Raw genomic sequence first — 27,425 nt, forward strand, 5'->3', positions numbered from 1 at the left:
TAGAGGGTCTTCTCAAAATAATCCTAACTTCAATAAATATCACAATAATCCGCACTTAGATTTGAAAGAGCTCAAATTAGTCCACTTAAATTTCTCAAATACATCATTTTATTTCAGATAACTTATTTAGTTAAATAGACTACTAACTGAAATTTTGGTCAAATAAACTATTTAAATATATAATCTGTATATAGAGACCCGACCCGACCCGACGTTACTAAAGTCCGGGAGAATGAATTACAATTATCCTCGGATCCTCTTGCTGAGTGATACCTCAACAACATTGAACCGATTTTTCCCCAAAATTTCCAGCAATTAAATTGAGATCGGAGATAATCTTATTATCTTTCTTAATTATGAACAGGTTTGTCTTAAATCGCGAAATTACTTTAATTCGCTCTAATTAATTAACTTGTTGAACAATGTTGAATGTGTTTAAATTGAGATTTGATTTATTAAATTTCAGAAAGAAGAAAAAAGAATTTCAGATGATCTTGACTTTCTTGATTATGAACAGGTATGTCTTCTGATATTTTCCTCTTTTTTAAATTAATTTTAACATTTGCTGCTCCCATTTTTTTATTTGTTAGAGAGATTGCACTAATTTCTGATATCGAAACAATTGTTTTGTTATTACTTTAATTCGCGCTAATTAGTCAACTTATCGAACAATGCGGAATGTGATTAATTTTATTATCCGATAAGGAAATTATCAAAAATTCTAGAATAAGACCGTCTCGCACAACAATTACAAGGCAAATTATTTAATGTGAAAATAACACTGTGAAATGCTGTTTTTATATGTGTAAGTCTTTTAATTACGCATAATTTGGTATTGCATTCAATAATATATTTATTTAAGTTAGTTAGGTTGAGACCATTCCGCAATTGAAATTGAAACTGAAAGTGAAAGCGACTAAAAGTCGTAAAATGGTAGTTGTACAATATCGAAATTTAAATTGAAACTAAGGCCTTATTTGGATAGGAAAAAAGGAGGAAAGGAAGGGGAGGGGGAAGGAGGGAAGAGAATGGAAGGGAAGGGGAGGGGAGGGGAGGGAGAATGGAGGAGATGATTTTCCCTCCAAATCTTGCCTAGGTTGTCTTCTTCCTTGAGTACTAGCATACAAGGCGTAGATTAGTACATGTGTGGATACCGGTAGAGGCATCACATTTGGTGTGCTTATTATTCGTCTGGGTTATTGGATTCATACACTACATACTTCTTATTATTGATTATTCCGCTGCATACTTTGGTGGGCTTCATTCTTTGCTTCATAGGTGGGATGGAGTGAATTTGCTCATGGTCCCTTTTAGTCCTTCTACACTCCTCCTCACTCTCATCTTGGAGAGTAGTTTGGAATGCTAAGACATAAATATAGGTTTGATGAATATGTCTGCTACGTGCCAGTGACAAGGGACATACATAGGCTTGATTATCCACTAACAACCTTGTCTCTAATGAAGTGCCAATCAACCTCTATATGTTTAGTTCTTTCATGATAAACATAATATACTTCAATGCACACATTTAAGAGCAGTTGCTTGAACCTTGGTCAAGCCTAGTTCCTTCAGTAAAGTGAGAAGCCACTCGAAGTCAAGTGACTTCTGCTTCAGCTGAGGAGCGAGCAGTGACAGTTTGCTTTTTAGACTTCCAAGATATAGGAGAGGACCCTAACAGAATGCAATACCAAGTAGTGGATCTTCTAAAGAAGGGACGGGATGCCCAGTCTGAATAACAGAATCACAATAGGCTGTTAGACGAGGAGTGGAAGAGTTGGTTAGAAGAATGCCTTGACCAGGAGAGTGTTTGGTGTTTGATGTACCTCAGCACTCTATTAGCACTCTATTTGCTGTCTGCTAACGGACACGGACACGTGATACAACATTTCATGAAATTTAGGACACGAGACGCTCTATTTAAATTTGATAAATATACTCCCTCCTAATTTAATTGTTGGTTCCCTTTCTTTTGGACACCAAAATTAAGGAAATGAATTTGGACCACACAAAACACCTTTCTCACATAGAATTGAATTTGGACCACACCAAACTTATCAAAAAAGAAAAGGGGAGCCAACGCCCGACTAGCATCGGCAAGGAAAGATGAACCAACAATTAGACTGTGAGGGAGTATATTTTATATTTATAAATAACGTATGATTTTATTTTTGTAATGCATTTGATATTAAATTTAAATAAGTGAAGGTAAAATTCGACTTTGACATTTTATTCCTCGTCTAAACTATAACATGTTTAGGTGTGTGTCCGATGAATATCAGGTGTCCGGCACGGCGTTGGACACGGGACTGCTAGTTAGGAGGAGTGTCTGGGACTGCTAGTTAGGAAGAGTGTCTGTGCTACCTAGGCTACCTGCATGTGATCAGAAGTAAGGGCCTTTAGCATGCTGCCTGCATATTGTAGTTGAGTTATTAAGATTAAACAGTTTCATATAAAGATCCTCTAGAACATATTTATCCAAAGCTCGAAATGAGTTCAATTAGATTTGAAAGAGCCCTAGGTAAGGTTGAGCATCGATCCAAAACCGGACTAGACCGAAACGGAAAAAATAAATTTGGTGGACCGACGCGATCTAATCTTTCTCAATTATAAAAAAGTATGTCTCCTGATATTTAACCCTTTCTTGTGAAATTACTTTAATTTGTCTAATTAATTTACACATTGAACAATGCTGAATGTGGTTAATTGTATTATCCTATATTATGCACATTACTTAATGTGAAAAGAGCTCACATGATCATTTGTTGTTAGTGTGTGTGAGTAAGTCTTTTTTTTTTTGAAAGAGTGAGCAAATCTTTGAATTAGGTGTAATTTGGAGTACTTATTTTGAGATCATTCCGCAATTGAAATTGAGTTGAAATAAAAGCTATTAGAAGTCGAAAAAGGGTAGCGATACAAAATCGGAAATGAAACTGAAATTGAAAGTAAAAGCAAAAGCGACTTCCTCCATCCATTATTTTAAGTTTCATATCTGAACCAACGAAGGGAATGCTAGGCTTCGCAGAAGTCAATGTTACTGTCTAGTACAGGCTGATAGACGCGGATCGACGACTTGTTCTTATACAAACCAGGAAGCAATCATAGATATTAGGCAACTAGTCATATAACAATTCTAACTAATACTCGCTCCGTCCCGATCATTTGTTTACCTTTGGTTTTGACACAAAACCAAGAAGAGAGGAGAAAATAATTTGTGTGCGTTGTTATTGAGTGACAAGTGGACAATATAATGGGGAATTGGGGATGATCAAGTTATCCTCTAAGAATATTCCTAATACCGAAAGATAAATAAGTAAATGAGACACCTATAAATAGAAGAAGTAAACAAACTACAACTCGATGTACATACAGTAAGATTGTTTATACTAACAAAAGTATTGTTGACTATTGACATGTTCTGAAGGGCCACCAAACAAACACACACATACAAGGGTCATATTTGAACAAACAAAAGAACAAATACTCGGCTTCACGGGTGCCGGACTTGCCGTCTAGTTACAATTATTATTGTAAAATAATTGGACGGGTGGAGACGTGAGCTCCTCTATTCCATTTCATCATTGGAAGTTGGAACCAGTCCAACAATTAGCAAGTGGTTGTATTAATAAAATATAATTGGACCGGTGGAAATGGAAGCTCCTTATAAATATTACTATACATCTAGTTGTATAATAAGCATTGTACAACCAACAAATATTTATCTGAGCTTACGTGTAATGTTTCTAAGTTTTCTAAAAGTTTATTTCTTTTATGTTTAAGCGTGTGAGTTCAGAAATTACAGCATAACTCTGATTATTTAAAACAAAACTCGAAAACTTTAGTATATAACTCGGATTCTACCTCATACAACTGATGGTATAGTCTACTAATTGGCTCCTCGTGTTATATAAGCACACCCATTGATCCTTCTCTCTTTCACTCAGCTCACATTTTATAACATATTAATCTCCACCATATCTCTACAAAACTATGGCTGATTTGGGAACATTGTTCACCATTGCCGATAAGGTCTTTCAACTCTCACAATCTCAGGTCATCAAAGACGTGAAAGACTGGGAATCCAATCTCCAAAACCTGAACAAGTCTGTCTCGTACATCAAGAACATGCTCGTGGATGTGGACACGAAACGGGAGCTATCCCGTGAACAACAGGCTTGGGTTGAGGAGATCAAGGAAGTTCTGTATGAAGCTGATGATCTTTTTGATAAGGTCATCACTATTGCTAAGATGAAACAACTTGATGAAGATGAAGGTAATAAGTTCTTAAAAAAGGTCTTACATAAGTTGAGTCGTTTCTTTTCGCCTAAGAATTCTCTACTTTTTAGTTATTATACTTCTCAAGAGGTTCAGGGCATCCATCAAAAGTTGGATACTATAGCCAATAATCATGCTAAATATAACTTTAAGGCTGACCCTGAATCTCGTAAATGTGAGTTAATGGCTGACCATCAGGCTGCTTTGAAAAGGAGAACAGACACTAGTTCCCTTTTAGATGAGAATATAATTGGGAGAGAGGATGATGTGAAGGTTATTGTGGATATGTTGCTTGATCCTAATGTGGAGGAAAATGTTGGATTTGTTGTTATTGTGGGAATAGGGGGTTTAGGGAAAACCACTCTTGCTCAACTTGTATATAATCACAATATGATCCAACCGATGTTTGAAAAAAAGTTATGGGTATGTGTCTCCGACCAAGATGGAAAAGAATTTAACGTGAAAACAATTTTAAAAGACATAATAGAATCATTAACTAAAAAACCATGTTCTCTCTCCACCAAGCAATCCTTGCAAATAGAACTTCAAGAGGAACTGGAAAAAAATAAATACTTGCTTATCTTAGATGATGTATGGACAGAAAATCGCGAGGGGTGGAATGAGCTAAGAAAATATTTGACAATTGGTGGGAGGGGGAGCAGAATTGTCATTACTACCCGTTCAGAAAAGACAGCTGAAGTGATATTAGGAAAAGCTGTTCACTCAAAAAAGTATATGTTGAAAGGTTTGTCTGATGAGAGTGCGTGGCGTTTGTTTTTATTGACGGCATTCGAAGGAGAATTCGATGAAGCAGAAAACCATGAATTGACCAAGATTGGCAAAAAAATTGTTAAACAATGCTCCAATGTTCCTTTAGCTGTAAAAGTTTTAGGAACTTTTTTAGATGGTCAAACACATAAGTGGAAATCATTTGAAAAAAACAGTCTACCTGAAATTGAAACTGCCAAAAATCCAATTATGTCTATCTTAAAGCTAAGTTACGATAATCTTGAACCCAACATTAAAAATTGCTTTAGATATTGTGCTTTGTTTCCCAAGGATTTTGTAATGGCCAAGCGGAACTTGATTAGTCTTTGGTATGCACAAGGTTACATTGGTGATAGTGAGGACTACTTTTTAATTTTACTAAATCGGTGTTTTTTTCAATATGTAAATAAAAATTATTTTGGTGACATCATATCAGTTAAAATGCACGATTTAATGCACGATCTTGCTCGAGAACTCGCGGGGGACGAGATAATTGTGTCCAATAGTCTGCCAGACATCTTAAGCAGAAAAAATCGCCATTTATTTTTTGTTGAGGGAGAAGGTAAAGAAGGCTGGCTTGTTGATAGGAATGTCCACACACCCTATAGGAATACAGTGGTGAAAACTCTAGTAATTAATTGGTATTGGCTAAGATCGTTATGCGTAAATGTGCAAGATTCTGAATTTTTATCGGAGTCGATTGGGGAATTGCTACACTTACGATATCTTGATCTCTCTGAAAATAGGAAGCTCAAGACACTCCCAAATTCAATTGCAAAATTATATAATTTGCATTGTTTAGTTATGCGTGGTTGTAGTAGCTTTACGGATTGGCCAAAAGACTTTTGCAAATTGATAAACCTTAGGCTCTTGGATATAGAATGGTGTAAGCAGTTGACTTACATGCCTTTAGGTATATGCAAACTGATTAACCTGCGTGACCTAACCGACTTTAATGTGGGTGGAGCGAGTATCTTTGTGCAGCAATTTGGAGGAGAATTGAAAGACTTAGAATCCCTCGTTAATTTAAGGGGCGAGCTTTTGATCACAATTCATAGATACCTTGTAAGTGAGAACGGAAATGTATGTGAAGACGGTTATCTAAAGCACATTGAGAATCTGAAGGTGGTCGACATACATATAAAGTACACAACTTACGGAAACGATCAAGAATCTTTGATTGCAAAGCTGCAGCCAAATGAAAATGTCATGCGGTTCAAGCTGAAGGGATATAATGGTACTGAAATTCCAAGGTGGGGAAGAGCACATGATGACTGGTCTATTATTCTTCCCAATCTTGTCACCATTGAGCTTCGGGGTTGTGAGAGGTTGGATGGAATCCCATTGTTGAGTAATTTGAAGCATCTCAAAGGATTGTGTCTTTCCGTGTTGAATAATTTGGAATACATGGAGACTAGTGCAATTAGCCATTATAGTACTGGGTCAAAGGATGTACCATTTTTCCCATCCCTCGAGGAACTTCATATTTACGGTTTGGAAAGTCTGAAAGGATGGCGGGGAGGGGTTGCTGAAAGTGATAGCTTCAGCAGAAAGTCACATTGGCTACCACCATTTCCTCGCCTCATAAGATTAAGCATTCATTTGTGCCCCAAGTTGACATCTTTTCCTCCTTGTCCGAGCTTAAAAACTCTTCGGGTGACGGGCATCAAAAATTTGTTGGGGATATCACCAGATGGAGAACATGGAAACTTAGATATCAAGAACTTTTCTTCCTTACCAAACCTTCCGATCAGTGAGTACAGAGGACTGACAAGTGTTTTAGGAGCGTTGGAGCATCTCACTGCCTTGGAGAAGCTTTCACTTGATGATAGATATTCTGAAGTGGACTTTGATGACATGCCTTGGAGATCCATAAGTAAGAATCTCCGTTCCCTCAAGTTGGAGTTTTTTGACACCCTAGAAATTCTGCCCTCGGGGATGAAGCACTTAACTGCCCTTCAAAAACTGTCCATTCAAAGGTTTGAGGAGTTGGAAGAACTGCCGGAGTGGATAAGCTGCTTATCGTCACTTCACACCCTCAAGATCAAATCTTGCCCCAAGCTCAAATCACTAGGCACAATTCAAAACATCACTTCCCTTCAGAAACTTACTATCGGATACTGTGAACGCTTAAGCAAAGAATGTCAAAAACCAAGCGGCAAGGAGTGGTCCAAAATTCAACACATCCCTCACATCTCCATCACCGATTGGTGAATAAATAAAGGTAATCTTCATATGGATGTTTACCCCTCACTGATTTCGTAATCATCTTATTTCTTTCTTCGACATTCTTATTGAAACACATTAATTTGAATAATGCTGAAGAGTTCATGTCTTGTTCTATATCATGTCTTGTTTTATCCATGTATGGTAAATTCGAGTGACTCCATCTACAAATATTGATTCTAAATATTCTCAACCCGATTACTTTGTCTTTTCTTATGTACGTAGTACATAATTTGTATTCATGTTTGCAAAATATTTAAATGCATATTTATACGATTTTGAGATTCTTTTAAGTAATGCTAATAGTCGAAAATTACTCTCCATCTCAATTTGTTAAACCAAACACGATTTTAAATATAACGAGTACAATTGTGTACAATGTATCATGCTAGTATTAAGTGTTTTCATTTAAAAATGTGACCATGTTGATTGTTTCTACAACTACAAGCTTATAATCTCCTCATGTCACAGAATTAACAACACACAAATGAGGCTTCAATGGTGACGACGAAGCAGAATCTCAAGGCTCAATGGCCTCATTCCTAAGTGGTGAAGTCGCTTGTTGATCTTCTCTTTAAAGCCTTGTGTGATTTATTCATTTGTATGTTTGTGTGATTAGTTCGATTTCATGAGTGAAATCTTGATAAACTTATATATATTTCATCTTTTCTAGTTTGGCTTCGGGTGTTAGAAAAGACTAAAAAAACAAGCATTGTTTTTTTGTCGATGTTTGTGTAAACAAATTTTTCGATTCATTTACATTTTATTTATGTTTGATGACTTGTATAGAGCCAATGGACCATGTAACACTATTCCTAATATGGATTACAATGGCAATGCAATGAATCAATGATGATGCACATGAGTTTAGATCAGAAAAAAATAATCCTAACTTCTGATCTAAGAAGAGAGCCATAGAGGAGCCACAATTACCAAATATCATAAGATGGTTCACAAATAATACAAATGATTCAATCGTTTAAATAGGTATCTTTAAAAATAATGATTTATCATTTGAAAGCGTGTGTTAGAACACACTTGGTTTATGATGCCAAGTTTAATTGTTATTTGATTGTTTACTTTTAGTTCAAATTGATTAGTGTTTGAATCAATTAAGAGACGTCCCATGAAAGCTCAAATGATCAAGATTGAAGACAAAGATGTTTCATAGCCTAGTTCAAAACAAACTAAGCTTGTGGATATACGTACATTATGACAGTTGGGAGGTTATACTTATGCATTTGAATTCATATACGTACTCGTATATGAGTTTTCCTATTGACTTGACAGTTGGGAGGTTATACTAAACAACCGATTAATCCATAAGACGTTTATGAATGAAAATTCAATAATTTTGTGTCAAGTATTTCATTAATTACAAAAGGCTAAATCATCAATTACTCCCTTTTATAATGCACTTTTTCAAAATTACTCCCTTTTAAAAAAAAATTTAAAAATTACACCCATAAGATTGTAAAAATTTTGAAATTGCTCCCGAATGCCTATATTTCTACTTTTATGACGAAAATGCCCTTGATTTATTTTCTTCTCCTTCTCCTCCTTGTCTGCCTATTTTCTATTCTCCTTTTGTCTTAATCCCTATACACCGTTCAACCACAACAATCACTGTCTTTCACCGCCAACCACCACAATCACCCACTCTCTCTAAACTCAACCTTTCAATGATGAAATGAAACCCAACAACATATCTAATAACAAAATAATCAACAAATTAGCCGAATCAAACGATATGAACCAAGTAATAAAACAAATAAGCAAGAGAAGGGTAGAGAAGACAAAGAAGAATGGAAAATTGGAAATTAAGGAGAGAAAGAAGAATGAAAAAATAATATGAGAATCAAGGGCATTTTCGTCCTAAATGTACAAAAATAGGGATTTGGGAGCAATTTAAAAATTTCAGCAATTTTCTGGGTGTAATTTTTAAACTTTTTTTTAAAAGGGAGTAAGTTTGAAAAAGTGTACTATAAAAGGGAGTAATTGATGATTTAGCCCTTACAAAACAGTGATGGCGTCTTATAGCAATTTACCAATTTAACGGTAGGAAACTACAATATATGAAATTTCCGGCGAGATTTTTGCCGGAGAAAAAAGTAGGGTTTAATTTCACTTAAGAGCAAAGTTAAGGGGGTAAATTACAACAAAGTAAACTTACGGGGGTTAATTTTACTATCAAGCAAAGTTAAGGGGGTCATCTACTACTTTCTCAAGTATTTTTCAAGTCAAAAGTTTCTGTTTTTATTAAAGTCTTCACTCGGTTTTTAATAAGCAAAACTCTCCTTGAATCAGTCTGTGGTACTGTGGCATTTAAAGCGTGTTCGGTGACTTATCAGTAATCTTCAAAGTTCATTTGATTGAACACTGAGATTCTAGACTTTGTAAACCAAGAGATAGAACTATACTCTTAAAAGCTTAGTTGCTTTAAGTTTGAGTGGCAACCGAGTTTGGTTGAAGTAGTTATTTTGATTGTAACATTTAGTTAAGTTTGAGTAAATTTCTAAACAAGCAATAAAATAATTTTTTGATTATTTTATCACCATGAAAATTTTGGTAACTATGGTGAAACCTTCCTCGATTATGGCGAGAATGTCAAAATCCAAGCGGCACGGAGTGGCCCAAAATTCGGCACATCCCTCACATCTCCTTCCTCGATTGGTGAATCAGTAAAGGTAATCTTCATATGGATGTTTCTACAACTACAAGCTTATATTATCCGTCTTCAGCTTGTGACGGATAGTGTCCGTCTTCAATAAGAATTTGGGGTCACAGATATATTAGCATTTCTCAATATGGCTCGCTTCATGGATGATAATTAATGAGGTAGCGGAATCTTAAGGCTCATTGGCCTCATAGCCCTCATTCCTAAGTGGTGAATAATACTGAAGAGTTCATGTCTTGTTCTATAATTGAATGCACGATCTTTTTCAAGAAGTCGCCGGGGATGAAAAACACTTATAACTCTTCATATCACAGGATGAAAAAACTTTATGCAAAAGAGGCGCTGTTATTGACGACAAAGCAAGATATTGTGGCTCATTGCTAGGTGATGATGAAGTTGTAGACCATCTCTTAAAACCCTTGTGTGATTCAGTCATTTGTATGTTTGTGTACTTTAGTCGGATTTACATGACTGAAATGTTGATCATTCTTTTTAGTTTTGTGTGTCAGTAAATGGTAAAAAAAATTAACATTATTTTTGTTGATATTTGTTCAAACAATTTTTTGATCCATGTACACTTTCTGTTCTTTATGTTTGTTGATGAAAGTCCTGTATAGGGCCAATGGACACAATTTAGTGGAGTAGTGGGCCATGTAACTTTCTAATATGGATTACAATGGCAATCGAGGATGATTACAAGACGACTAGCTTGCAATTTGTCTAAAATTTCTTGCCACACTTCACGAATATGAAAAATTAAAGTATGTTTGAAAGCGACACCTGTTTTACCAAAAAAGTGATTGATGATCAATCCAAAAAATAAATGGAAAGAAAATTGAAAACGGGAGAGTATTATTTTCGTCTAAATATCTCTTACCTAGACTTAAAACCGTTGAATAAATGAACGAGACGGAGTAAGTATACAATTTATCTATCAGCTAGTCTTGTTATAGACGGATATATCCGTCTATAGCTAAAGACGGGTCAAATAACTTGAAAGTGGTGACATTTTTTGCCCCCACCACCTCACTTGTTGTTTGTCCTATTAAAAATGTGGTATTGTATTTGACCCGTCTTTAGTTATAGACGGATATGTGCCGTCTATAATTAGATTTTGTATTTATCCAAATATGGAGGACAAGAGACATTGAACACTTGAGCAGCAAATAATGACACACATGACACATTTACAGTTGATAGTACTCGGTAGTTAAATCCCATTTATTTAGATACTTCCAAATTCCTATCTAAGCAAGAATCCAAGCTTGCCTAGCCATTAATGCTACAACAAAAAATCCACCATTAAAATCCAACTTGGTATCCATAAAGTTGCTGCCTTTCCTCTCTCTAGAAGGTTCCTCAGGATTCAACAACATACAAAAATGTTCACTTTTGTTTTTTCTTTCAGCAAAAATGGTGGGTTTTTGTTTTCCCAGTTAAAGATTTAATCTTTTTTCCTTATTGGGTTTCATTTAATTGTTTAATATTGTGTGCTTAATTGTTTAATTGTTTGATTCTTGTCTCTATTTAGTCACCTACTTACTTAGATTTGCTTGTTCAATAATCTATTCACTTCATTATTATACTACTGTAATACTTATTTGGCAGTTACTTGTTTCTGCAAATATCCGTCTCAATCATTTGTTTAGCTTTGATTAAAATACTCTCGCGAATTATAAAAGAAAAGTAAACAAATGACGGGAACTAAGGGTCTTTTTCTGGATTGAGTATAGTGGGTTTTATGTCAATTTCATGAAACTTTATATTAATTGTACTCACAAGGCTGAAATGATCATTTCTTGTTCTTCTAGATTGAGCATATCCAAGGCTTCTTGTTAATTGCATGATACTTTATTAACTAATTTTGTCTTTTTAAGGCCAATTTTTAGCTTTTTAGCATATTGAGCTAAAAATTGTCCTTTATGCTTTAGGAACAACATGTTTGAGTATTGCATCTGTGTTTTTAATTTCTGGGTTTGCTTTTCGGTTGCCTAGATTTCGACATTTCACTAGATTCTTGTGCCCTCAATTAAGATAATTTAATTTAATGTAGTTTAATGCTGTATTACATAGGTTTGAGGTTACTGATGGAGGAAGAAATCTGATTCCTAAAAACACAAAATAGTTAATTAAAGGGTAATTCAGGAATAAGTGTGATGCTTTTTTGAAGTGAAGCATGCAAATTTGGTTCATTTCGGACGTTGAGGCCAGTTTCATATCTTGTTCATAATGAAACTTGGTCAAATTGCGCGATGGATTGGAGTTCTGTATATCATAATTTGTCTGGAAGAAATCTATGGGTTAGAGCAAGTGAACATAGGAGCGATATTTGCCTTGGGTACAGCCAATGGCAAGGTTGGCGAGATAGCTATGCAGGCAGCTGTTGATGATATAAACTCTGATGCAAGCGTACTTGGCGGTTATAACCTGTCTCTCCAAGTTTATGATACCAAATATAGTGGCTTCCTTAGCATCATGGGAGGTAAACTTCCTAGAAATGATTTATGACTGCTTATATAGTTGTGGATACTTTTCTTTGCTCAATTTGTTTGCTTATTTTCTGCATCTTGTCCTGTACTTCGTACTGTACTTCTGAAATATTAGTTTTGGGAAAATGAACACTCACTAAAGTAAGTGACAGAAAACTGTCAAACCCCTTTGAACATAATTTGCAAGTTCTTGAAATAAGCCCAATTTTATATATAACAAAAAAAAAACAATGTTACCTAGGCTTCCGTTTCTAATGAGGCAAGGGAGACTCGGATGTATGTAGTCTTACTCCCCTGTGTTGAAAGCACGGAGAGGCTGATCATATATAATGTGAATATTGCACAATAAATCCCCACCAATTTTATATGCAAAAAATACTTTTATCTATGTTATCCAGTCTTAGTATTGCTATTATTGTTTGTCCATTCATCACAGCGTTGCAATTCATGGAGACGGAGGTTGTTGCTGTTATTGGCCCTCAGACATCTTCAATGGCGCACGTTCTTTCCCACCTAGCAAATGAGCTCCATATTCCATTTTTGTCATTCACCGCGCTTGATCCTACACTTTCCCCTCTCCAATACCCATACTTTTTCCAAACGGCACCTAGTGATCTATTTCAAATGACTGCCATTGCTGAAATTGTTGGCTACTTTCAGTGGACTCAGGTCATCGCCATTTATACTGACGATGAACAGAGCCGAAATGGGATAACTGCATTGGGTGATAAACTTTCAGAGAGGCGCTGTAGGATTTCTTACAAGGCTGTACTCCCTCCTGATCTTAGAAAAAAGAATGACATGATTGAAAAAGAATTAGAAAAGGTGAAAATGATGGAATCGAGGATTCTTATTGTTCAGACTATGGCTTCTTATGGGCCTATGATTCTCAAAGCAGCTGAGAAACTTGGCATGTTAGGAGATGGGTTTGTTTGGATAGCTGGTTCATGGTTGCCCACCATCTTAGATTCTACTCCGACCCCGGAAATTTACAAAATGTCCCAAGGAATACTCACACTTCAGCTTCACACTCCTGACTCTCAGAGGAAAAGGGCATTTGTTGCTAGGTGGAACAACTTGAGCAATAACTCAATTGGGTTGAATGTATATGGCCTGTATGCCTATGACACTGTTTGGTTGATTGCCCGCGCAATGACGACATTTCTAAATCATGGCAACAATATTTCTTTTTCCAATGATCCAATTTTAAATGTTCTTGGAGGAGGGAATTTGAATCTGAGTGCATTGAGTATCTTTGATGGAGGAAATCAGTTGACTAGAGATATAATGGAAGCAACTATGACCGGAGTAACTGGCCCAATGTGGTTCACTCCTGAGAGATATATTGTTGATCCGTCTTATAATGTTATCAACATATTAGATAACCAAATGAAGCAAATAGGTTACTGGTCTAACTATTCTGGCTTATCAGTCGTGGCACCGGAGAAACTTCGTAGTAAACCACAAAACCATTCAAGTGCCAGTCAGAAGCTGAACAGTGTAGTATGGCCCGGAGGATCTAAGGAGCTGCCTCGGGGATGGGTTTTCCCGCGTGATGGAAGGAAATTGCGAATTGGTGTTCCTCGAAGGGTTAGCTTTCCATATTTCAGTTATCAAGACAATCAGACTCATGCTATCCAAGGATATTGCATTGATGTTTTTGAAGCCGCCGTAAAACTTCTTCCTTATGGAGTTCCTTATGAATTTGTACTATTTGGAGATGGACTTCAAAATCCTAACTATTCAGACCTTGTACGCAGAGTTGCGACCGGTGTAAGTAGAAACATTTCTTTTGTATTTTCTTCCTTTACTTCGACTCTTCACTTGTGGGGCTGAACCTCCCGTCCCTTTTCAAGTACCAATCCGACTCCTCACCTAGAAGAGGTAAAAGGGGAGGCCTGATTTTAAGCTTCATCTCTGTAAAATCTCTCTTTTTTACTTTCAAGGCCGTAAACATTTAAAATTTGTAATATGCTTTGTGTTTTGTGGATGGGTCCCAGCACCTATATCCTCATTATTTTTAAACAGAGTCCCGGTGTTTCATGCTTGTCCGACACCCATACAGCCATTTCTGAGTCCCAGTAACAAAGTATTCTAATAGAGAAAAAACAATGTAATGTCTTTGATCACTGATAGTATCGGTGGTTTGTAGGAGTTTGATGCTGCTGTAGGTGACATTGCAATTGTGACTGATCGGACGAGGATTGTAGACTTTACTCAACCATATACAGATTCAGGATTAGTTGTGGTAGCCCCGGTTAAAAAACTGAGCTCTAATGCTTGGGCATTTTTGAGACCATTTACTCCGTTCATGTGGGCTGTCACGGCTGTGTTTTTCATTATTGTTGGTGTTGTTATTTGGATCTTAGAACACAGATTTAATGATGAATTCCGCGGTCCGCCCAGCGACCAATTCATGACAATTCTTTGGTATGTTTTTTTATCCGAGTTTAATCATGAATTCATTGCGGTCTCTTCCCAACAGTTCTGATAGATTTTCTTCACAAAAATTTCAGGTTCAGCTTCTCAACTCTGTTCTTCTCTCACAGTAAGTTTTTTTGTTCTTTCTGACTGATAAACTCTTGGACATTTGCTTAAAAACTTGTATCTAATGTCGTTCATGGGTGGGACAAGTCGGACAACCCGTTGGATTTCACTTGTTTGGTCCACAAAAGAAGTGGGTATGAACAATGCATTTTCAGCAACTCTCCTATAGGACCGTCTTATACTCCTATAGCATAGGACTGGCCTAAAAGATGGAATAGCTCAAAGTTCACATTTAATTATTTTTATATTTTAACTTTATTTTGATAACCTGATATTATATGATGAATACTAACATATTTAAATATGCAAGTTATCGATATGAAATGTTAAGTTATCAATATACAAGTTTATCAATCTAATTTAGCTGAGCTTTTCATTTATTGGGCCAGACTTATCTATAAAATGGTTTCATGCAACAAATTGTGATGCATTTTTAATATTTTACACAGGCCCGGCCCATTACCCAGATCAAACCCGTTTGCATACTTGTCTGTCTTGGGTCATTCACTAAAGGCTTAATTTGATGATCTTTGTAAATTCTGTCAATTTGTAGGAGAAAATACAGTGAGCACCCTTGGTCGGATGGTACTAGTCATCTGGTTATTTGTAGTGTTGATCATCCAGTCAAGTTACACGGCTAGTTTGACGTCTTTTCTCACCGTTCAGCAACTGTCATCCTCTATAAAAGGAATCGACTCATTAGTTACAAGTACTGTGCATATAGGATACCAAGTAGGATCGTATGCAGAAAAGTATCTTAATGAGGAATTGAACATCCCGAGATCAAGGCTTAAAGCTCTCAAGTCACCACAAGAATACACTGATGCCCTTCGTAATGGAAGAGTTGCTGCTGTGGTTGACGAACGACCTTATGTAGATCTCTTCCTTTCACGTCACTGTCAGTTCGCCGTTGCAGGGCAGGAATTCACCAAAGGCGGCTGGGGTTTTGTAAGTTTCTGTAATTTATTATATTTTCAGTTTTTCCTATTCACAAAAACTTACATTAGTCGATCCTCATATGTGAGACCGATCCATTAAACATCTAGGGGGATACTAAGAACGAATTCACACGGATTTGGGTTGGTCGGGCCTGGCAAAGCTTACCCGAGACCCAAAAGTGTGACCCGAACTAACCCGGCCCGAAAGTGACCAGACCTGAAATGACCTGACTTGAAGTGACCCGAAATGACCCAATAGACCTGAAATGACTTATTTTAAGCAAAACCCTGACCTGAAATAACCCAGAATGGCCCGACTCGAAATGACTCGGCACGGAGTGCCCCGATCCAAAAATGACCCAACCAGCTGACCTGATAAATGACCCGATAATTATTGACCGCAAAGTGACCTAACCTAAACCTGACCCGAATGACCCATTTGGCAGGTTTCACACGTGTGAGACCTTCTCATACAAGAGTCAAGACTCATTGTTCCGGTTGCATTTCCTCTTGCCATCTTACTCTGGTCTTATATTGCTGAAGATATGAAACTTTTGTAAAAAAAATTGAATTAGGTTGAGAAGAAATAGTGCATTGGTGATTCATTTTGCATGCTGATAACGTCATCGGAAAAAACTTGTATAGGACGGCCTCAGTATAAGGTTATGAATTATGATCAAACCTGTATATTCGAATTTTGGCCTATTGATGTTACTATGCCTAGATGTTGACCCAATGCCTTATGCCTCCATTTACTTCAAATGAAAAGATTTGAAATTGGTTTTAAAGTAACTTGTTTTTATAAAACTGAAACAATCATTCATTTATCTTGAAATTTCCTAGGTCTGACCATGATTCGAGTTTTATTTGTGTCTCAGGCATTTAAGAGAGACTCTCCCTTAACTCTAGACATGTCGACTGCCCTGCTAAAGTTGTCAGAGAATGGCAAACTTCAAAACATCACCGAGACTTGGCTTACAATAAAGCACTTTCATAACTCTTGTAAGTCACGGTTCGCTACAAATGATTCAGATCAGCTTAAGATAGACAACTTCATCGGCCTATTCCTCATCAGTGGCATCGCTTGTATCCTTTCTCTTATCATATACTTCTCCGTGATGTTGTACCGGTTCTATCAGCATTTGCCTCCAAAGTCAGACCCTTCAGTCACTGACAGCTCGCATTCTGTACGTCTAAGGACGTTTTTGTCATTTGCTGATAAGAAGGAAGACGCTTCAGAGAGAAGGGTCAAGAGGAAGCGGTTTTCTGAGTCAATGCCAATTGATGGCAGTGAAAGTTTTGAGGCTGACTCGAGGAAAACATCGTCTCAAAGAGAAACTGTTGACATTGGGGGGAGTAACCATAGCCATAGCCGGAGTTTGAAATGATGAATGATCAAATAGAGGTCTAATTTTGAGGTTCAGATGTAGGTACTTCTCTTTTATAAAACAATATACATGTAATGTAGAGATTTATGTATGCAACTGTATATGATGTAAACTGAACAAGACATCTCGCGCTAATTAATTCATTTCTGTATTATAGCAACTGGCAAAACATTATTCATACCATATTATTGAATAATGAATATACTTTCTTCAATTCCATAATTTGAATAATTTGGAAGTATGATGGCTCTCGTCTTCCCGAGCATATTTTCTTGATGTGGATTGTAAAAGAAATAATAATCTGTGTATTATGGATATGTTTAGCATCGATGAAGTGAGCACAGAGTGACGATTACTCCAGTTATCGTGTTGTGCAGCTCCATTGATGCTCATATCTGTGTACTTAGAACAGAATTGTTCCGAATTTGAGTGAAAAATTAGAATGCTTGCAGAAATAATACATAGTAAGTACTCGTAACTCTGAACGATTTCTGATTTTCTGGAAATGCACAATTCTCAACTGAGACTCTGTCATGATAAAATTCCTACGCGACTGACCCAAATCAAGGCACTCGTCAAAATTCAGCATTTTAGGGGTTGATGGGTATACGGGTGGGGATTTTAATTAGTAGAGCGGAGTCAAAATTTGAGAATGTTTTTCCGGAAGACTAACTTCCGGGAATTCAGATTTGTTCAGGTGAGATAGGCATGCATCATCAGCTGCTAATTCTTAGAATGACTGAACTTTCTGCTGGTTAGTTTTGCTGCAAGTCTGAAGTTTAAGCTGATATTGTGTGCATTGTATTAAAAGCTGTCCACAGACAAATACAGACTGTCTCCTGTGTTCTTTTCATGATCCATGAATGATGATGTTACGTATTCAAGGTTGTCTGGCAACTACACTATAATAATATTACTGTCCCGTAATTCGCGATTAGGTACAGCAATTAGTTTACAGTGCAGTACCATATAAGACTTGACAGTCATCCAACTCCTGCAGAAAACCTTAAAACTATCCTAAGTCAATGAATGGGTGGTATTTATCAATGGCGGCCTTCGTGGGTCCCATTTACCAGCTCTGCCTCCACCTCCGCCGGGTCTGAAGAAATCCGCCTTCAAGTTATTGCCTTTGACTACTTACAGTACTGAGGTGGCGGTTAAGGAGGCTAAAGACTGTGCCATCTGTTTGACAGAGTTTGCTGAAGGGGATTTGATAAGAGTCTTGCCACAGTGCGGTCATCTGTTCCATGTCGTCTGTGTCGATAAATGGCTTAGGACTCACTCGTCTTGCCCCTCGTGTCGCCAGTTGGTTGCTGTGATCAGTACCAAATCTTCTGCAACTACTGCGTCTCAGATCGTTTGATGATTTTTTTAGGGCATTGTTATGAAACAGCTTTTCTTCTATATTTTTTATCAGAATATTCGAGTACAGTCGGGACATTTCTAGCAATATTAGGCAAAAGAAATTGCTGATTGCTCAATTCTTTTGTAAATCATTTTCTCCGTCTTAGTAATCGTGTAAAATTAGCTTTTCTAATAACGAGTTTAATTCAATTTCGCAATAACTGCCGTGTGACAGCATGTCGTATAATATTTCTTTTGGGTCGTTCTAACAAAAAACGGTATACATTTCTTTTACGGGTATATTTTTATTTATCTAAACTGAACAAAATGCCCGAAATGGCCTTAACTCGACCTGCCCCAATGTTCAAATTAATTAGAGTTACGATGGCATGAAACTTTTTTTTTTTGACGGCAGATGGCATGAAACTTGGCTCGCAACTCACTTGCATTTTTCGTCCTAAAACCACATTTCACGAGCAAACGTATACAATTTACTGAAAGAGGACTCAAATTTCAGTCATTGTAGAAAGAACAATAGCGAAGCGTCTTGGTCCCATATATCCTTACCCTTTAAAAATAGAGAAGTTGCGTTACTGTAGCAATGAATAGTGGCTGGGTATTGTGCACCGTCGATTTCCTGTCTTCAATCTCATCCTTCCATTAAACTTGACCTATTCTTCACTCCTTCATTCATTGTTTTGCATTTGCCTCATCTTCTTCTGCGATCCATTTCTTCTTGCTGCTCACTCTGTCTAACTACTTTACACCTTTACCATCAACAACTCTCTCCCCAATCCTCATCTTCTTCGATCCTCAACCACTGCTTCAATAATTTACCTATGCTTTATTTTATTTCATTCTCCTCATTTTCATCCGTCTCTTGCTTCTCGGTCGCGATCCATTTCTCTAATCAAGACCTAGGTATTTAATTCTAATCTTAAATCCTATTAGTGTCCACCGTTTCTTTTCATCGGTTTTCTTCTTTTCGCTTTTTTTTTGTTTAGCAATTTGATTTTTGATCTTCGTTTTCTAGGTTTTTGGTTCGTTTTCAAGGTTTTTGGCTCATATATTAAGTTGGTGTCCTGTTCAATTTGAGGGGCTTGTTTGGTTTCAGTGTCTTATTTTAGGCTTTCGTTTATCTTGTTTTTTTTTTTCGGTGCTGCCATGTTGAATTTTAGGATGTCTACCATTTTGAGTGGATTTTTGTGTGTATACCAATGTGAGTTTTGAACTTTTTTTTTGTTCTAACGTTGCAGCTTTCAGCACCTTATTGTTTATTATTTTTTTTATTTTCCCGGGCTGCATTTAAATTGCCTGCAATTGAATTGGTTAGGGTTCTACTGTAGTAATACGTTGTTTGTATGTTTCTTTACGAGGTTATACATTTATTTTTCATTTTAGATTGATTTTATTTAATAGGTAAAGACTTGTTTGCATTTTTCCGCTGCTTATAACTTAGTTTTTGGTTGGTCTTGTTGCAGTTGTTTCTAAGGGCTACAAAAGTCGGCCCGGAGTTCAGGTTATAAGTATGTACAACAATTCCTTTTACAATAAGAATTTGGCATCAATTTCAATTAGCTCTTTCTGTTAACATAATTTAGTTGCTTTTATATATGTAGATTGCTTTTGTTGTAGGTGCAGTTTTCTCGGGCTGCGCGAAGTGAGAGTTTGAGCTTAGAACAAGAAGTATTGATTCTAAGCCTAATTAATTTTATTTTTCGTATTTCCTTTTGCGTCGTTCCGTCTTATCGTATTTTGATCATGGTTTTCTGGGTTGGTGGCTTAAAGTTTAGACGTTTTAATATGCAGGACAATCTTCCGTTTGTTTGGAATGTCTCCCTGTTATTTGTGACGACTCTAGATTTCTTAGGGTTTTAGGGTTACCATTTCCCCTGCAATTAATAGGTGATCCATTCGGAACTACTATCTTCCTTTCATTGATTTTATATATTTTAGATTGTCAATATTGTGGTTGCAGTTTTGCGGGCTGTGGAGTGAACGCCTCAGCTCCAATCTGGGTTTTAAAATCCGTTGAAACCCATATTGGAATGGTTCTCAGTAATAAAGTTTCTATCTTTTTCTCGTTTTTGATGTTGTTTTTGTTATTGTTTTTTGTTGTAGGTAGACGCGGCTCCTTCTACTGATATCGAATCTGCGAAGAAAGTTAGCTTTGGATCATTCTTATTGTTTCTGGTTATGTTCTTCTAATTGAATTTGTTGTTAATGTGCTTTATTTTTTTATTGACCGACTTTAATGTGATTGAACTTTGTGAAGCAGACTGTTAATGTATCCTTTATTTCAAGTGGCAGTGCAGGAAAAATGGCCGCCACTTTCTAAAGACAATATAAAGCTCCAGTTTGTGATAGCATACTTAGGTATGGCGATACGATCTGGACTTCCCACGACGTACTCATATGGTAAGTGAAATTAGATCATGAATGTCATTTCGATTCTATATTTCCACGTTTTTTTTCATGGGCATTTTGATAGTCCATTTTTATGAATCTTGCCTCTGCAAAGCTGCTCTGGACATAATAGGACACAATAGGACATTAGGTTTCATGGTGGGGATATCATTATTGGGGTAGCCTCCCCAACTATCTGGTATTGATTAAAGTGGCTGCCCCCTAATTAGCTAACTAATACGCTGACTACAGAATTGTATGTATAACTTGTAATTAGTCGCTTTAGTATGTTGTAAGGATAGGAATACGCCTTTAATCGCCGACTTGCTACTGCTAATGTCCTAAAATTGTCTTAAAACCATAGTTGTTCACTGATGGGGAGGGGGCGTTTGTGCAGAGAAGTTGTTGTAGGGCTCAAGAGTCATAGACAATTTGGGGTGTAATGAACTTGGGAACTCAATACGTCAAGCTTTTGATTATATGCTATCATTTGTCTCAAACATATGGATTATAATGTTTCTTTACGTTTTAAGAAAAAAGGAGGAGAGGGGAGTGGGAGGGAGAAGTCGAGTAAGAAAATGGGAAAGATGGTAATTTTGGGGTAATTTTAATCATTTTTCTCATCATTGTTCTTGACTATTACATTTATTTCTTTAATGGTTCGTTTTATTTTCATTTTATTTCCACCGTTATCTAATTGTTCTTCTGCTGGGAGTCTGTTCTCTAATCCTTTGTCAATTGCTACGATGAGGCCGCCTACACGAAAAAGCGTAGGGAATATTTTCTTACTCCACTTTTATAGATTTCATAGGTCTCAGCTGTCATGGCTTTTGACTTTCATGAAATTTATCCGATCCCAGACCTAGAGTGATAAGTAGCTCAGTGCCGGACTGAGGTTGGGGTTGTACTTTAGGTAGAGTTGTCAGAGGGATGTTACCTTTATCATCACTTAGGGTATATAGTTGAGACATTACATGTTCTCACATCTCGATAATACGAATACTGGAGTATATTTGGATTTATCATAACATTGAAAAAAGAGTATGTAACTTGGGAGTGTTGAACGGTCATACGTTAGACAATTGTTCATGTATGGTCATGTTTTGTTTTTTTATTGTAAATTCTTTATAACTGACCTAACTCTCTTTTGCAGCTTCTGAAGAGTTCATGGATCTTATCAAGAGTGCATTATTGGCAGCTGTGTAAGGTTAGGGTGGAAATCCTTGTGTGGTTCTTTTTCTCTTGATTATTGCTGATCGGGTTTAAATATATCTTGCATCATTTTCAACAGGAGCATTATTTGTGTGGACATTTTTGCTGTTACAAATGAGTATACAGATTTGGCATCCCTGAAGTTTCTTAGCATTGAAAGTGAGGGTTCCTTGTTCTTTTATCAAAGCACTGATGATTCTACACTTCCTCGGGACATGTGAGTGCAAATTTTATCTAGAGTGAGGAGCTTTAGTTTTATTTTAATAGATGTCCCTACTCACTGTGTTAATTTAATAGATGTCACCACTCGGTACTTATTGTGTTATTTTAGTAGATGTCACTAACCACTGCAGGGGATGGAATTGTGGGCACGAGCCTGGGGCTGTAGTTGCTTTTAATTCTCCTAAAAGATTAGCGAATTAGCGGCCCATTTATTGCTGTTGTTAATGTAATTTTTGTGATTATTGATATTTTTGAAGATCTCATTGTTTGCGGGCAGGGGGTTAAGACGTTGAGTTGTAGGTTAAGTGTTTTAGAAACACTTGGTAGATATCATAGAGGTATAGTGTTGTGCTGTTTTGGAAATGCACAATGATGTCGGAGATTCAGAGGTGTGTTTGAGTTGTTCTTTGGGTGTATAGATAACTAAGCTAAACTTTCGTCGCGACGCCCTTTACATTAAAAGAGAACATCTAATAATGACAATATTATAGATGAGGTGTAAAGCTAAGCTAAGTATTAATTCCCTCTTTTTTTGTTTTTCGAGTGTGTTGTTTACTTGAGTTGGATTACTATTTATATAAGCGACTAGAGGGATGGTACTCATTTAATTGAGTCGAATAGTTTAAATTATTGAGTAAGCATGTGGGGGGGAGAGTACCGACTTACTGTCTCAATGTCTTTTAAAAGTAATCGGACTTAAGGTTAGAGAAGTTCCAAAAATAATGTCCTGGAACAGTGTCTTTTGTGCTCTTCATGTGCCGAGCACTGTTATAAATGTGCTTCTTTTTAACTCTTTCTCACTTCCCTTGAGTAGTTAAGTTGACATACTCTTCCTTTTCAACGATCTCCCTGCTACCCAGTTTTTGTTGTTCAAAGTAAGGTTAACGTTGCATATGTTGGTTGCCTTTTTGTTAGCATGTCTTATCTCTTCTCCCACGCTTCTGTTAAACTGGTGGTATGATATTTAAATTTTTTTATTAGGCCGGGCTGGGCGTAGATGCTTTCTGAATGTCGTTGGAGAGGCCCTTGCCTACTGAGGAAAACTTGGTGGGTCATTTGGTTGGTTATTGTTCTTTGAACCCTGTGTCTTAAACTGTTACAAAGTGAGGTAATTTAGTACGCCATCACTTTTTCATACTGGGACGCTGGCGGAGTCGATATCCTTTAGTGAGGGGTACTGTGATTCATGTTTTCCTTGTGTGGTATTCACGACTACTATGTGACTGTTCTTTCTGCTTCTGCTTCAAACAGGCAATTTAGCTACTCTAAAACATTTAGGCCTATTTTGTAAGGTATTCCAATAAGTTTGTTAGGAGTCGGATTATGTAAGGTATTCCAATCATATTGCTGAGTGCATTTAGGAAAGATTTCTCTTCTTCAAATACGCCCCTATTAATTAGATTGGGGCACCTCGGCCGTTAGGGAGCTTTTTCTAAGCAAAATTTGGTAATTGTCCGTTATCTCGTTCTTTATTTCAATTTGCATTGGGTACCCTTTATATATAGTTTACGTTTTGTTGTTCTTTGTTTAGTTTTTGGGGTTAGTGGGGTTTAGATCTTTGTTTGTGTGATTAATTAAAATATGTGGTTATTTTATTACTTCCTTCGGCCCAATCATTTGTGTACTATTGATTAAAATAAGCCCCATAAAAATATAAGAGGTAAACAAATGATTGAGACGACACGGGGGGAGGGGGTATGGTTTTAGTTGAGTCAAATTTAGGGAAGTGGGGGATAGATTAATTGCTTATTTGCGGAAAAATTATAGCCTTTGGTGAAGGATTGTGGATTTCTATAACAGATTTAAATGTTGGCGTACAGTCTACTAATAAGAGTAATTATCGTGTAATGCCTGAAGACGGTTCTTTTATGTATGCAAACACTCAATTATTACTAAAAGGACCGTCTCATGTTGTAAGACACTTGAATTCTATAATTTGTTATCTGCTAAAGGTGCTTGAAAGATGGGTGATTGAATTGGTTCATCCTGGTTGGAGTGACTATGGGAGTGTTGTTCATTGTTTTCATGTTGAAGTTAGTGGCATAAGTTGGAGTTTTGAGATGATGGTTATTTTGATGGTAGTGATAGTGTTGCAGCCAGTTAGACTAATTTCGATAGAGCTGTACCTCTGACAATCATGGGGTCCAAATTTACTACTTTGTTAGCCTCTTGTACCGATGTATCAGACATTGGCTTGTTGTCAGAGCATTTTTTTTACGGTCTTCCTAGCACATCCATCCTAAAAAAGCTCACTACTGTCTTCATTATTCATCGTGCTCGTCATTTTAAATAGTAGATTGCATCAAAATCCCCATATTGATCTCTGATTATTTAAGGCGGCCAGGGTTTCGCTGGGATCTATTTGTTGGGACTTTGATTAGATTAGATGGTTGGATTGCCAGCTTAGAGACGGGATTGTTTCTAATCTTGGAGTCTTTCATGTGGCCATATACTCCGGTACAGTTGGCTTTTTTCAGTTTGTGGTATTGTTGCTTCTCACCGACACACCGTACCAAAGATTCTTACTTTATAGGTGTTTCTAAGCCAGCTGCTTGTCCTGCTGATTGTTGTTTAATTCGTTTTTTTCGTTAGCTGAGAGTGTTGCTAGGTGCTATGTGTCGGACGGCGTTTGTGCGAAGTTGATGGTGAGTTTTTCGACTTAGTAAGGGTTTTACTTTAACGGGTTTCATTAGTCTTTGTTGCCCGTCATTAGTATAGTGTGCAACTGGACTATTCATATGTGTACACTTCGTGTCTCCTCACTGAACTGTACTGAGTTCTTATTTGCTGATTACTAATTGGGGCACAGCCCACAGGCTAGCTGGTAATTTTTGTTCGGGTTGGGGTTATTGGGTTATTCCCTCCAATATATTGAAGTCCATTACTTTTACCGCGTGACATTCGTTGTATCTGCCTACAATAAAGTAGTGTGCAATTGACCTGTTAATGACATTGTAAAGATCTGAACGATGTTTGATGGCATCTGCATGTATGGTACCTTATCCTAATAGGGTTACAATGCGTGTCGAATAAGCTTGTTGTTTTTCCCATGTTTAAGTTTCACTAATTGCAGATGTGCCTTACTTTCATTTAGGTTCTCTCCGTGGGATTGCTTGCATGGAATGCAAGTGCCGTGGTTTCGGGCTCGGGAAGGTGTCTCAGCTTCTATGCTTTGTATATTGCAGGCTTAAAGCTTTAAAATAATAGCGAACTCAGCAATAAGCTGGGCAATGCAGGTCAACGATGTACAACACCCAAGGTTGGTTTGACTCCTTTTATCTTCCTTCAACTAGAACACTTAGATTTATGCATAGGTTGCGACGATGGTGGTGAAGGAGGGCAAGGTTGAGAACGGTATGAAGTCGTCGCACGGCTGAGAAGGCAGCAAAGTAGGGTAATTTGATAGTTGAAGGAAGTGAGGGGTGCGAGATGATGAGGTAATATAGTAATATAGAAAACTCTGAAAGATGGTAAATCCTTATAAAATCCTTTCAGTCTATTTCACTTACTTTATGTTTGTAGTTTATGATAATCAGATTGATGCTTAAATTCCATGTAGTATGGTAACACATTATTATTTAGTTCTATTGGTTGGCTGAATCGACTCCATTAAATCCGGTTAACGTATTTAAACTGACAAGTGACAACGTATGCGATGGTATATATGACAGTAGGAAGGGTGTAGTGTAGAAATGTTAGTTGAGCGCTCAAACATCATAAAATAGTTCAATCCGTTTAATTCTTTAGCCTCAAACTAATTGTTTGCCAGTCAAATGACATGTTAGGTGAAAAGGGCTGGAAAATATTGGAAAATCGTAAGAATGACATGTAAGATGATGTGTGTTCAAGAGGCTTCAGGATTGAAAAGAGGGCATTAGGTGTAGATTTTGTGTTCATGCATCTGATGACTTGTACAAATTAGTCAGTATCATCAGAATTTTCATTTGTGTGCATTGCATGTCTCAAGGAAGTCTGGCAAAGGTATTTTCTGGATTCATTTTATTAAAACACTGCCACTTTTGTATTCAGCTGTACAGTCAGAAATTGGAGTATGTTTTGTGTAAATTTTACAACTTACATCTTCTCCAGCTTTCTAAACCAATAACCACAATCAGACATTCTGTTTATGATAGATGTGGTCACATACGTCTCAACCGCAAAAGGGGTTCCCTGGCCTTTAGCAACCTAACGAGAATTCCAGCTTGTACAATATATGTCCATTATCGGCTGCAACTCACCATAAGAATTTCCGTCGTATATGCAGGAAAATGAGGGATACCTTGGCTACATTGAAGACAAATTAAAAGATACTAAGGTGTACGTCGAGGTTGTGCCGACCACGGCTCTTACCCGAACTCAGGAGCTGAAGTAGGTGCTCCGATAGGTCTCTCTAATCTAATCACCAACAATAGGTCTCCCTTGCGACGGGTCGGATATTGCGACGGGTATTATGTGAGTGGAAATGGGTAGAGGGGACAAGGTGGGCACCCACCTCATGTGCTCTCTCTCTCACCCCCATGGGTTTTGTGTGAGACAAAATGGTACCCGTCGCAAGTTTGCGACGGGTATCTCCGTCATAAGGGAGAATTTGTGAATCACCAAAGGGTCTGTGGCAACATTTAAAAGAATAAGAAGGAAAAGGCTAAACTGAATAGCTATATTTATGATGTAGCGGAAGCTTAGTAACATATGCCAAATTGCCAACTATACAAGGCTGCATTTTTTGTTTAAGTAATTAGCAATTTTGCAGAACTGTGTCTTGCTCATGACATGAATTTCTTATTTTCACCCATTTGAATCCTATCTACTTAGTATCGAGGCGTTGTTTCCTTCCTCTATTATGCCAATCGGGTGTTGCAGACTTTAACCGGACTTGTTATTCAACTGTTAGCCCTTACATTCTGGACCCAAAAATGTGCACAAGTAGGACCGTTAA

General features: G+C 37.1%; 2 protein-coding genes and 1 long non-coding RNA gene across 23 annotated transcripts; all 3 read left to right on the top strand.

The window, feature by feature from the left end:
* The first annotated feature begins 206 nt into the window (after window positions 1-206).
* Window positions 207-8,036, top strand: LOC141648370 (putative disease resistance protein RGA1). 5 transcript variants are annotated; one of them, XM_074456967.1, is made up of 5 exons: window positions 207-364; window positions 467-517; window positions 3,942-4,270; window positions 5,477-7,264; window positions 7,738-8,036. In XM_074456967.1, exons 3-4 carry the CDS (start codon window positions 3,988-3,990, stop codon window positions 7,252-7,254), a joined length of 2,061 nt encoding a protein of 686 aa, XP_074313068.1. In that variant the 5' UTR covers window positions 207-364; window positions 467-517; window positions 3,942-3,987; the 3' UTR covers window positions 7,255-7,264; window positions 7,738-8,036. The 5 variants fall into 5 exon arrangements, with proteins under 5 accessions (XP_074313068.1, XP_074313069.1, XP_074313065.1 ...); XM_074456968.1 differs by having other exon boundaries at window positions 5,954-7,264; XM_074456964.1 differs by having other exon boundaries at window positions 3,942-7,264.
* A 3,062-nt stretch (window positions 8,037-11,098) lies between these two features.
* Window positions 11,099-17,543, top strand: LOC141648371 (glutamate receptor 3.1-like). 7 transcript variants are annotated; one of them, XM_074456970.1, is made up of 7 exons: window positions 11,099-11,359; window positions 12,089-12,425; window positions 12,869-14,205; window positions 14,585-14,862; window positions 14,949-14,980; window positions 15,533-15,927; window positions 16,796-17,543. In XM_074456970.1, the coding sequence occupies exons 2-7, from the start codon at window positions 12,173-12,175 to the stop codon at window positions 17,303-17,305; spliced, it is 2,805 nt and encodes a 934-aa protein (XP_074313071.1). In that variant the 5' UTR covers window positions 11,099-11,359; window positions 12,089-12,172; the 3' UTR covers window positions 17,306-17,543. The 7 variants fall into 7 exon arrangements, with proteins under 7 accessions (XP_074313071.1, XP_074313076.1, XP_074313072.1 ...); XM_074456975.1 differs by lacking the exon at window positions 16,796-17,543 and adding an exon at window positions 16,493-16,594; XM_074456971.1 differs by having other exon boundaries at window positions 11,124-11,359; window positions 12,079-12,425.
* A 1,683-nt stretch (window positions 17,544-19,226) lies between these two features.
* Window positions 19,227-27,322, top strand: LOC141648372 (uncharacterized). Of its 11 annotated transcripts, none has more exons than XR_012546006.1 (11): window positions 19,227-19,570; window positions 20,131-20,175; window positions 20,285-20,335; window positions 20,459-20,554; window positions 20,771-21,067; window positions 22,209-22,262; window positions 22,347-22,484; window positions 23,471-23,536; window positions 25,584-25,748; window positions 26,275-26,470; window positions 26,754-27,322. It is a non-coding gene; the product is annotated as an uncharacterized LOC141648372 (long non-coding RNA). The 11 variants fall into 11 exon arrangements; XR_012546007.1 differs by lacking the exon at window positions 23,471-23,536 and adding an exon at window positions 25,082-25,134 and having other exon boundaries at window positions 19,230-19,570; XR_012546008.1 differs by lacking the exon at window positions 23,471-23,536 and having other exon boundaries at window positions 19,239-19,570; window positions 20,269-20,335; window positions 20,771-20,842; window positions 20,960-21,067.
* Window positions 27,323-27,425: the final 103 nt, after the last annotated feature.

This window comes from Silene latifolia, chromosome 3 (assembly GCF_048544455.1).
Source record: "Silene latifolia isolate original U9 population chromosome 3, ASM4854445v1, whole genome shotgun sequence".
Classification (NCBI taxonomy): Eukaryota; Viridiplantae; Streptophyta; class Magnoliopsida; order Caryophyllales; family Caryophyllaceae; genus Silene; species Silene latifolia.